The sequence below is a fragment of the Camarhynchus parvulus genome, chromosome 23 (genome assembly GCF_901933205.1).
Source record: "Camarhynchus parvulus chromosome 23, STF_HiC, whole genome shotgun sequence".
NCBI classification, from domain to species: domain Eukaryota; kingdom Metazoa; phylum Chordata; class Aves; order Passeriformes; family Thraupidae; genus Camarhynchus; species Camarhynchus parvulus.
In genome coordinates this window covers 5,664-17,529 of record NC_044593.1, presented here as the reverse complement: position 1 = coordinate 17,529, position 11,866 = coordinate 5,664, and the positions used below count along the sequence as shown (strand labels likewise).

General features: G+C 53.6%; 1 protein-coding gene across 1 annotated transcript; it reads left to right on the top strand.

Annotated features, from left to right (window-relative positions):
• The first annotated feature begins 505 nt into the window (after positions 1–505).
• On the top strand, positions 506–9,403 carry OPRD1 (opioid receptor delta 1). The gene is made up of 3 exons (XM_030964740.1): positions 506–904; positions 6,457–6,806; positions 7,529–9,403. The coding sequence occupies exons 1-3, from the start codon at positions 663–665 to the stop codon at positions 8,059–8,061; spliced, it is 1,125 nt and encodes a 374-aa protein (XP_030820600.1). The 5' UTR covers positions 506–662; the 3' UTR covers positions 8,062–9,403.
• The last annotated feature ends 2,463 nt before the right edge of the window (positions 9,404–11,866 follow it).

Here is an 11,866-nt window from a genome sequence, read left to right as displayed (position 1 = left end):
GACCGGAGGAGAGACAGGGATTAGGAAGGCAAGCAGGGAGGGGAGGCAGAGGCAGGAATGAGGGAGGGGGGTGCAGGTAAGGAACTGGGTGGTGGGAAAAGAGGCAGGGACCGGGGAGAGCGGGGCTCAGGCAGGGACTGAGAAGACAAGAACTGGGAGGGGAGGCTGGCAAGGATGGGGAGAGAAAGCGACAGGCTTGGGGCGGGGGGGTATAGAGGGGGGACGCAAGGAGGGAACCGTGGGGGAGAAAGGCAGGCAGGAATGGAGGCGTGGGGCGAGGCAGACAGGGATGCGGGGAAAACGGGACCGTGGAGGGAAGACAAGGACCTGCCGAGTGGAGAAAGGCAGCCATCGACCGAGGTGGAGGGAGGCGGGGACGACGGGGACAGGTAGGGAGCAAGGGGGAGAATCGCAGGCGGGGATCTGGACAGCAGGCAGGGAACGGGAGTGGTACAGACAGGCGAGGGGGCGGGCGGGCGAGCAGGGCCGCCCCCGGCCCCACGTGGCTTGGGGGACACGCGGGTTTATAAAGCATTCCGGGCCCGCGCGAGTGCGGGAGGAGGCGGTGGCACCGGCCGGGAGCGGGGCTCGAACCCGCGGGTTTCGGATGCTCGCGGCGGCTCCAGCGGGGCCACGGCCGCCCGCGGGCCACGGAGCTGCCCATGGATGTGACCATGGATGTGCCCGTGGAACTGCCCTCGGGGCTGCCCACGGCCACTGCCACCCCCTGGGGCAACGGCACCGCCTGGGCCCCCCTGCCCGGACATGGGGTCAACGACACGGGCCTGCAGCGGGCCAAGAACGCTACATCCATCCTCATCGCCATCGTCATCACTGCGCTCTACTCTGTGGTGTGCGTGGTGGGGCTGCTGGGCAACGTCCTGGTCATGTACGGCATCGTCAGGTGAGAGCTGGGCAGGGGTGGGGCATGCGCGGGGAGCAAGGGAGCATTTTGCGCGCACCAAGTGCGAAAGCGCCGATGGGGCCAGGCTGTGCCGGGGGTCAGTGTGCAGCACGTGGGAGGTGTGAGCTGGTGACGCTGACTGTGCGCCAGGAGTGGATGTGCACTAGGGGTGAGTGCGCACCAGGGTTGAGACAGGACCAGGAGGGAGTTTGCACTGAGAGAAAGTGTACACAGGGGTGAGTGTGTGCTGCGTGTCAAACAGCAGCAGAAGTAAGCGTGAACCAGGAGTGAGTGTGCAACGGTTGTGTCTGCACTGGGTGTGAGTTTGCCAGCAGCAGGAGGAGGGTTGGGTATGAACCGACTGCTTGTGCGCATCGAGACGGCTGCGATATGCGTATGAGCAGTACGTGTGCAAGCTGTACAAGTGTGGGGGGTGCGGTGCTGTGCAAAGGGTGAAAGCAGAGGCCATGTGTGCCTGGAGCAGCTTGGGGAGTGCGAGGGAGATGTTTGGGCATTTGGGGCGGGGGGGCATGGGCGACACGGCCCGGCCCCAAGTGGGTGCCTCTTGTCCTTTGTGAGGAAGAGAAGCCGCAGGGCTGGTGCCGCTGCGGGCTGCGAGCTGCCCTGTTTGCAGGGTGGGTCCAGACCCCCCCCCCCCGCCCCAGCCAGGGACTGGCGGGTTCCCGCTGCTGCCACCTCACTCCGTCAGTGGGAATTACCCACCCAACCCATCCCCAGCTCCTTCTTGTGCCAGCACCTCCTGCAGCTGCCTGACTTCTGTTTTTCTCTAACAAAGAGCAGAAACTGCACGGCCCAGCCCCATCTCCCACAACGGCTGAGCTGTCCTCTGATCCCCCCAATGTGGGCTACCGGCTCCAGTAGCCGAGAGACCTACTTCAGCTGCATCCAAGACCTCGGCACCTGTGGTGAGGCTTTCCCTGGGCCAGAGGCAGGGTCTGCAGGGTCTCTGCACCCCAGAACAAGCAACATGACCCAAATGCCCCCCACTTTAAAGATGGGGCATGGCAAGATACTGCTGTATCCCGCCACACACTTGTGCTAAGGTACAAAACCTCATCAGTCCCTTTGTCCGAGACACTGGGTGGTCCTGCCTGGTTAAGATGGGTTGACATAGAAAATGGGACCATAAAGCCAAGTCTTACCAGACCACAGGACCAGTGCCAGCAGCGAGGGCTGACAGAGCTCCTCCACAGCTCTGCCAGCAGCAAAGGATGGGGCTGTGCTCACAGTCACAGTCTGTGAGGGCACAGACCCCAACACCTCCAGCCTGGCAGGAGGGAGCAGAAGAGTCTCACTAGGTGCCTGGGCTTCATGGCCACCGCCTTTGCACTGGAGGGGGCTTGGTCCTGTAGGTCCAGAATCTGTGGGGTGATTCCAGTTTCCACTGCTTCAGGTGATGCTGTAACCCCAGCTTGGCCAAAACACTAAAGCCAAACCAGAGCTGGTGGCTGGATTTAAACAAACCCTCCAAATTCACATTGTTTTAACCATTTCCACCCTCATTTCCCCATCCCTTTCAGTCCATAGCTATTGTTACCAGAGGTCAGCACAGCCTGGCACTGCACGCGCACAAATAAATGCGGTGACTCACCGGAGGGAAGGAAACCATCTTGAAACGTGTCTGTGAGCCACCCCGGAGTGCCCATTGCCCTGGTATCAGGCTCTGCTGCCCCTGCTCCCCACTCTTTGTGGGGCTCTGCTGTGTGTTTTTAACCATCCAAGAGGGTGGGCAATGGGGAGTGGTGTGGGGGAGTAACTCGCTGACCCGACCTGACCCCTAATGGGATTTTTCATCCACTCAAAAGGGACATCAAAAATGAGCCCTGGTCTGAAAAAGCAAATTGAGGTAATTGCAGCAGAGACAGATGCCATGAATAATGTCAGGGTGAGGGATGAGTGTTATTAGACCCCCTCCAGCTGGTTCTGCTCAGAGAGGAGAGGGAAACCATTTTAAAGAGAGTGATTTCATGTGCAAACATCCTCTCTATTTTACTGAGTAACTCCACGTAATCCAGGCTTTAGCCAGCCTGACAGCCGCAGATCCCTTCACCACGCCGTCTAGCCCCACATTTTCCAACTGATGCTGGAATTAAACACAGAATCACAGAGTGGCTCGGGTTGGAAATGACCTTATAGACCACCTTGTTTCACTACCCTGACATAGGTAGGGTTGCCTTCCGCTAGACCAGGTGGGTCCAAGCCCTGTCCAAGCTGGCCTTGAACACTTCCAGGGATGGAGAATATCTCCCATGAAATGAGCAAGTATCATGCTCCAAGCCCCTGGGACAGGAGGGGCTGCAGGGACACGTGTCTTCACCCCTTCCATGGCCAAAGCCATCTGGAGTTTCCCAGGGTCCTTGTCAGAGTTGCTCCATGTTGACAGGGTTTAGGCCAGGACTAGGGGAGACCTGTGTCCGTGGAAGAAAGGGCTATGAGGTGGGATCAGCTTGGGTTTGGACCTCACTGCCAGGGAGATTTTGGGTGTTTGCCTCGTGCTCTTCTCCTAATGCCACCTCTAAGTGCCCTTGGGCGTCCAGGCGGGGCGTCCAGGTAGTCTGGAAGCACGGCTGGAGCGCATCCTGGGGGTCAGGGACCTCTGGGACCACACTGAGTTTGCCACAAAGTCCAAGAGTGCTAGGAGCTGGCAGATGCAGACACAGGGCCCTGGTATATAGCTCTGTGAATGGACACACCATGAGCCAAGCACAGCCAAATTCCAAATGAATCCCTCTCCAGAGCAGCCAAGCCCAGCACCCTCCCCACCACAGCTCTGACCAGCACTGCCATGGCCACTGTATTGTCAGATGCTTTTAAAAATACTCCTGCAAGCAATTTGCAGCTGTGAGCTCAGGGCTGCAAGTGCCCTCATCCCCACTAAGCCCATCAGCCCCCCACCAGCTCCCACACAGGCTGCAGGGACAGCTGGGTGCAGGCTTTGTCAAGCCAGGCTCTTTCAAGCAGTGGCTTTTAGCAGCCCCAGGAGTTTTTCTTTCGCTTATTATTCACTTTTCTTTCACTTATTTATTTTCCAAGAGGTTTGGAGAGGGCATCCCCACTTGGGAGTCGAGACTGGAATGCGGAGCTGCCCTGTGCTTGCCCCATCCCCTCCCATCTCTTCTCTCCATCAACACTACCCAGATTGTTCCGTTCAAGTGCATAACTTCCCAATCAAGGCACTCACTCAATTGCAATGTGTTTGGCAGCCTGGGGAGGCCCATCAGCAGCAGTGGATGATTTGCTCTAATGTGGGCAATAAACCTCTTTCCTGGAGCAGCAGTTTCATTTGCAGCTCAAGAGGGTCACCAGGATGGACTCCTCACCCTGTGCAGGAGGTTGAAACCTCAGCCCAAACCTGAGGGGGCTGAATCTTCCCTCAAAACCTCAGTACTGGAAGCTAAATTGGCATCCTTATTATCCCAGTCATCCCTATCATCATCCCAAGTTATTCCCATCAACCCCACCATCCCAGTTATGTCCTTCATCATCCCAGTTATCCCCAGCCTTATCCCAGTTATCCCTGTTATTCCAGTCAAATGCATTGGCAGAGTCAATCCATCACCCTAGACATTCCCATTGTCATCCCTGTCACTGCTTTGCCCTCACCAGCCCCATCCTGCCTGGGGATGGGTGACAGCTCTGGCCCTCCAGTCCCCCACCCCTGGCACATCTGGCAGGGGGTTGGGAAGTGCTTACCCAGCACAGCTAAGCACATCTAGCAGATCATGAAATGAATAACAGATTTTTTTACTATTTTACTCAAAAACCAGAGACCAAAGATGTGTGAATCTACCTGAACTGACTGTTCACATAGGAGAGGCAAAACCTGACAATACCACAAATTCTCAGCTTTTTGTTTAACCTGGGAGGAAACTTTTCTGCAAGAGCGCTTGGAAAAAAACACTAAAGAGAACAGAAAAGGACTTTTCAAGGACAAGACATTTTTAATGCCATATTTAAATTTAAAAAAAAAAGCTCGGCTTGAATATTTCCGCCCTTGGGCAATGGGCTGCCATTTGCAGCCATGGTGAAAGAGACAGGAATGCTCTTGGAGCTGGGAGCTGGGTTAAGCTGCTATTTTTTGTTTTCTCCCAGAGAGAAATTAGTTTTTCAGCTCCCGTTCCCAGTTCTATTGACAATGCAAACTGGTGGGTCTCTGTCCCCATGAATACACTCCCCTGACCCTGCTGAGATGGGGAAAGGATAAGGGGAAGGGATTGGATACCACCATCAATCCCAAGGGCCTCTTTCCCACATCAACCTGCTGTCCTGGGCTCCAGCCATGGCAGGACCACCTGAGATGGGAGTCACTCAATCCGCCCACCTTAATTTATTTCATGTACCCCCAACATGCAATGAGCTGTACTAATTATCACAGAATCCTAGAATGCTTTAGATTGGAAGTGACCTTAAAGCCCATCTCATTCCACTCCCTACCATGGGCAGGGACACCTTCCACTATCCCAGGCTGCTCCAAGCCCTGTCCAAACTGTCCTGGAACACTTCCAGGGACGGGGCAGCCACAGATTCTCTGGGTACCCTGTGCCAGGTTATTACCACCCTCATATCTGCTTCAAACCTGCCCTCTGTCAGTTTAAAACTGTCTTACCCCTACCACACATGTGAAAAGTCACTTTCTGTCTATTTTATAAGTACACCAAGGAAAACAACCTTTTCATCTCAGCAACAAAGGGGTCATTTCCCCCCTCTATGCCTTGCCCTAGTGCTGCTACAGGCAGGCTTAGGCATGCAGAGATGGTTTTGGGCAAACTGACCCTGATGTTAATTAATGAGGGTACATCTAAAAAAGCTTGAGGCTGGGGAGGATGCTCTCTGAGCAATGGGGATTTGCTGGAAGGGAGCACAGGAAGAGCTGGAGCTGCTGGTGCAGCCCTGCAAAGAGCACGGTCTTCACAGAGCCACTCCCACCCCACGTGTTGCCCTTTGGGGGTGCCCAGCAGATCCCTCGGTATCTATTTCCAAGCCACCGCACCATTCAAACACTTGCAGGATTGGATGCTCCTGGGACACACACACATCCCTGCTTCTCTGGCATCTGCCATAACTTTGCCTCATCCCTTCAGGAAAGGTTTGGACATGAGGGACCACGCATTTCTCTTGCCACGGTGTGACAAGAACCAGAAGCAGAGCCGGCCCTTCCCAAATGCCCTGGGGGATACAGCCAGGCTTCCCCAAAGGCTCTGGAGCTCCAGGCTGGCTAATTGGGCTGCTTCCAGATGGCCTGTTTCCGGGGGTAATTGATCCAATTTCTGCAAGCAACCTTGACAGGGAAGCAGGCTGGATAATCACAATTTACTAGGTGGAAAATCAGATGAAGGAGGGTTGAGGGGATAAAGGACATTGTGCAACTGGTTCAGGGAAATGCCGAGCACATTGGTGCTGCAGAAAGCCACATCACAACACTCTTGCCCACCAAGGCTGGTGTCACCTTGTGAGCAGACAGGCTCTGCCCCCTCCTCATCACATCAAGTGCCCTGACCACCTGTAACATGCCCTTTCTCTGCCACCCCCAGGTACACCAAGATGAAGACAGCCACCAACATCTACATCTTCAACCTGGCACTGGCCGATGCAGTGGCCACCAGCACACTGCCCTTCCAGAGCGCCAAGTACCTCATGGAGACCTGGCCCTTTGGGGAGCTGCTCTGCAAGGTCGTGCTCTCTATTGACTACTACAACATGTTCACCAGCATCTTCACCCTCACCATGATGAGTGTGGACCGCTACATCGCCGTGTGCCACCCGGTCAAAGCCTTGGACTTCCGCACACCGGCCAAAGCCAAGATCATCAATGTCTGCATCTGGGTGCTCTCCTCCCTTATCGGGGTGCCCATCATGGTCATGGCAGTCACCAAGTCAAAAGGCAAGTGTCTTGGGGTACATGTCCCCTCCTGTCCCATCAGTTCATCCCAGGGGGGATCTGGCAAACTTGATCTCCAGTCCTGTAGCAGATTTGTGGTCAGTAGTGGGCGCCTGTCTGTGACACCATAAATGCCCTGTCTTGGAAAAAGCATCATGGTGTTATTTCCCATCTTTGAAACTGTCCCAGAAATTGTCCTCCCTTCCCCTTAAGGGTAGGGATCCCACACCTTTCCCCATCTCCAGTCCAACCAGTGCCTCTCCCCACCTCCTGGTATGGAAAGCAGGGGGCCTAAAAAAAACCCAGTAATGCTGCAAAGTCTCCAAGTGACTCACACTAAGATCTGCAGCTCCTATGTGGGGTCACTGGTCCTTAGCTGCTAGGAAAGCTCTGGGCATCTTGAGGAAGTGGACAGATGTCAGTGAAGGGTGATATGTGGATGTGACATGGGGATGTCCATCATGGGGGTTGAGAGAAGGCAGGATTGGCCTTGAGTGGCTCAGGAGGCCCTGCAGGGAAAAGGTTCCAGAGTCACTGCATCCACTGCCTCTCCTCAGTGTCTTCTGGACAGGGGTCTGATGGCACAGAGCTCTTGGGGAAGCTCTGCCAAGAGCAGGCAGGTAGGAATGCATCTCCCTGGGGTTTTAACAAGCCATTACTGAGCAGAAGGCAGAATATTCTCAGCAGACATTGAGCTTCCTCTTTGACCTTCCTCTCTCCTACAGATGGTATGGTCCTGTGCACTCTCCAGTTTCCTGACCCTCCCATCTACTGGGACACTGTGACCAAGATATGTGTCTTCATCTTTGCCTTCTTGGTCCCCATTTTGGTCATCACCATCTGCTACGGGCTGATGATCCTTCGCCTGAAGAGCGTCCGGCTCCTCTCAGGCTCTAAGGAGAAGGATCGCAACCTGCGGCGCATCACACGCATGGTGCTGGTGGTGGTGGCAGCCTTCATCATCTGCTGGACACCCATCCACATCTTTGTCATCGTCTGGACGCTGGTGGACATAGACAAGAAGAACCCCTATGTGGTGGCCAGCCTGCACTTCTGCATCGCTCTGGGCTACACCAACAGCAGCCTCAACCCTGTCCTTTATGCTTTCCTGGATGAAAACTTCAAGAGGTGCTTCCGAGAGTTCTGCCTGCCTTTCCGAGCTCGTGCGGACCAGAACAGCTTCTCCCGCGCCAGGAACACCACGCGGGACCACGTCTCCACCTGCACTGCTTCTGAAGCCCGCAACAAGCCGGCATGACTAGACGCGGGCAGCCCCCAGCGGGGCTGCCAGGGACATAGAGGAGATGAGCTGCGCTCAGAAGTCACCCAGGTCACCTCCACAGAGTTGTAGCAGAATGGTGGACTGGGCGCTGCTCACTAACACTGCTGGGTTTGCATACAGACTGACTGCAAAAACTTTTTACATCCTGAGAATGAAAAATGGGAGAATTGGGACTCACCAAATGATGTAGGGCTCTCCTACAGAAAGAACAAGAGGCAAGTTGGGCAAATATGCTCCACTGAAATACACCATCTCCTCAACCAACAACACCACCCAGCAGAGGCTGTCACCCTCCAACATGTGGCTCTTGGCAGAGCCCAGAGCACCAGAACTGCAATTTCCACGTGCTTATCCTCCTGCACAGGCCAGGATGACACCACAGCCCATGGCAGGAGACACCACACTCACATGGCAGAAAGGAACTGTGCCAGGAGGTGATCATAGCATCACGGAATCATTCAGGTTGGAAAAGCCCTCCAAGATCATCAAGTTCAACTGTTCTACCACTACAAAGGCCACCACTAGCCTATGTCCCCAAGTGCCACGTCCATACAGTGATGGTTAAATCTCTTGGGTGATCATTAGCTCCACCACTGCCCTGGGCAGCTATGCCAGGGCTGAACAACCTTTTCAAGAAAGAAACATTCCTTAATATCCGGCCTAATCCTCCCCTGGAATGACTTGAGGCCGTTTTCTCTGCCACATCATGGGACCTCATTCCATCCCACTCTGAGCTATGTCCAAAGGACAACTGGAGATGGGAGGAAAAACTTATGCCGCTTCAGAGACAGTTTTCAAAAAGCTCCAGATCCATTGTAAAAATTCTCCTGGAGTTCCTCAAACTGGGATTGTTCCCAGTGAAAGCTTTCTACTGTTAATGTCATTGTCAGGTTAGTGTTATTTAGAGACCTCTGACTGCAGCTAAGGCTGCCCTGGACATGGATGTGATGCTGGGCTGAAAAACTGGGGACAAATCCTAGTGCAAGCAAACAGCACTGGGAGAGACTGCCCTGACTGGGCCATGCTTTAGCCAGTATGCTCGGAGGGAACTCTTTGTGTACTGTCATAAATATATATGTATGTCTGTCTATAGCTGTATGAAATTGAAGTGACCCCAAGGCCTCCCATCACACCTCCCACTACAGCAGCTGCTACATGTGTGAAGGGGCTGAATATGTCGGATCCATAGCATCTCACAAAGTACTTCAGACACTATTTCCAGTTCCAGCCCTGGGGATATTTGCTTTACTGTGGCATTTCTGTACAGGAACCCTGCTTTCTAAAAGTTAAAGTAAAATAAAATCAAAGATAGGAAGCAGTTTCCAGCTCTCTTGTGACTCAGAGGCATCAAAAATGAGCAAGGTCTGGCTCAGGGGGGTGGTCTGGGGAGTGATGAAACTGCCTCTAAATTTACTCTTTCCTGTGAGAGTGGGGATAACCTGGCACAGGTTGCTCAGGGAAGCTGTGGCTGCCCCTGGCTCCCTGGCAGTGTCCAAGGCCAGGTTGGATGGGGCTTGGAGCAGTCTGGGACAGTTGAAGGTGTCCCTGCACATGTCAGGGCATGAAACTGGATGGGCTTTAAGGTCCCTTCCGACTCAGGCCATTTGATGATTCTGAATTCAAGTTTTAAAAACATACCTGAACTTGGAAAACTCACCTTTGTGAACGCCCTAGTCCAGAGGGGTTAACAGGGGTATCCCAGGTGTCCCTCCAGGAACTACGGTTGGAGCATCCAGCACGGACTAGGGAGCAGCCGGACCCACCTGGGCATGGAGCATCGCTTTGAGAAAATGCCAAGGGAGGAGCCCTTTTGCCAAGGGGCAGCATCTGAGCAGGCCAGGCAGCATGTGGGGTTCCAGGAGAGGGCTTTCAACTTTCCCCTTTTACTGTGTCAGTCCCTCCCCAGAGCCCCCAGACCCTCCTCAGCACTCCCAGAAAGGAGAGGGGTCATTAGGAGAAAAAGGGTTTAGAAAAAAGGGGAAAAGCTTCCTTTTCCATTACTTTTTGTGTTCAAACTGGGAGGGACTTTGCTTCCCCTACAATTTTAATGGTCTCAGTTGAAAGAATTCCTGCCTTTTCTATGCTGTTAGGGGTGTTAATTGACAGGGAGTCCCCATTTTCTATTATTTTCTAGTTTAAATAGAAGGGGGAAACCTTGACAATGTTTCTTATGGGTTTGAATTAAGGGTAGCTGCCCCCTTTTTGTTGTCCTGAGGCCTAAATTGAGGGAGAAGCCCAGTTATCCCTCCATCCTAAGGGTTTGAACTGAGGGAAAAATCCATCTTTTTTCATCACTGGAGAGATTTAAAGTGAGGAAAACCTCTCTTTTCCCAATACTTAAGGAGAGTAAATTACAGGGCAGAAGCTGTTTATTTGCCGTTGTATTAGTTTCAGTAGAGGTAACTGCCCCATTCCCTCTTTTTAAGGGGTTCACTGGAAGGAAACCCTGCCTTTGTCAGCATTTTAAGGGTTTAAAACTACATTTCAGGGCACTTCTTTCTGTGCCGTAGGACCAAGTATCTCAGAGAAGAGTGAGCCTGGCATATGCTTAACCCTTACACTGCCTGGGAGGCTTTTATTTTTCTTATTTTTACTTATCATGTAGATAGCCCTAATTAGAGATCCCAAGGAGACTTAGACTATTCATATGATTAGTATTCTTCTCCACCCGGCTTAGTCACACGTGAAGTACTACTTAGCAGCCATTAAGGAATAACTATGTAAGTTAATAGCAAATTATCCAGTTTACCTACTTATGCTGCCTAAACAGAAAGTTTTCTTTCTTACCAGTTTTCTGCCCTTTTGCTCAAAGTAGTGGCACAGGCCCCCAAACATAAACAACGGGCCTTTCCCTCTGAAACAAAAGTCACCAGCCCCGGGCCTTGGTGGCAGATTGTGGGACTCCGTTGGCACTATCAAACCAGCCCGAGTTTGCTCTGGAGCCAGCTTGGGTCTGGGAGGCATCCTGCGTATCGCGGATTTTCAGGAGCCAGCCGGCCACTCCGGGCCTAAGGCCCCCAAACATAAACAACGGGCCTTTCCCTCTGAAACAAAAGTCACCAGCCCCCGTTCTTGATGGCAGATTGTGGGACTCCGTTGGCACTATCAAACCAGCCCGAGTTGGCACTGGTGCCAGCTTGGGTCTGGGAGGCATCCTGCGTATCGCGGATTTTCAGGAGCCAGCCAGCCACTCTGGGGCACAGGCCCCCAAACATAAACAACGGGCCTTTCCCTCTGAAAAAAACTCACCAGCCCCGGTCCTTGTTGGCATATTGTGGGACTCCGTTAGCACTATCAAACCAGCCCGAGTTGGCACTGGTGCCAGCTTGGGTCTGGGAGGCATCCTGCGTATCGCGGATTTTCAGGAGCCAGCCGGCCACTCCGGCCTACGGACCCCAAACATAAACAACGGGCCTTTCCCTCTGAAACATAACTCACCAGCCCCAATTCCTGATTGCAGATTGTGGGACTCCGTTGGCACTATCAAACCAGCCCGAGTTGGCACTGGTGCCAGCTTGGGTCTGGGAGGCATCCTGCGTATCGCGGGATTTTCAGGAGCCAGCCGGCCACTCCGGGCACAGGCCCCCAAACATAAACAACGGGCCTTTCCCTCTGAAACAAAACTCACCAGCCCCGGTCCTTGATGGCAGTATGTGGGACTCTGTTGGCACTATCAAACAAGCCCGAGTTTGCTCTGGTGCCAGCTTGGGTCTGGGAGGCATCCTGCGTATCGCCGATTTTCAGGAGCCAGCCGGCCTCTCCGGGCCTATGGCCCCCAGAC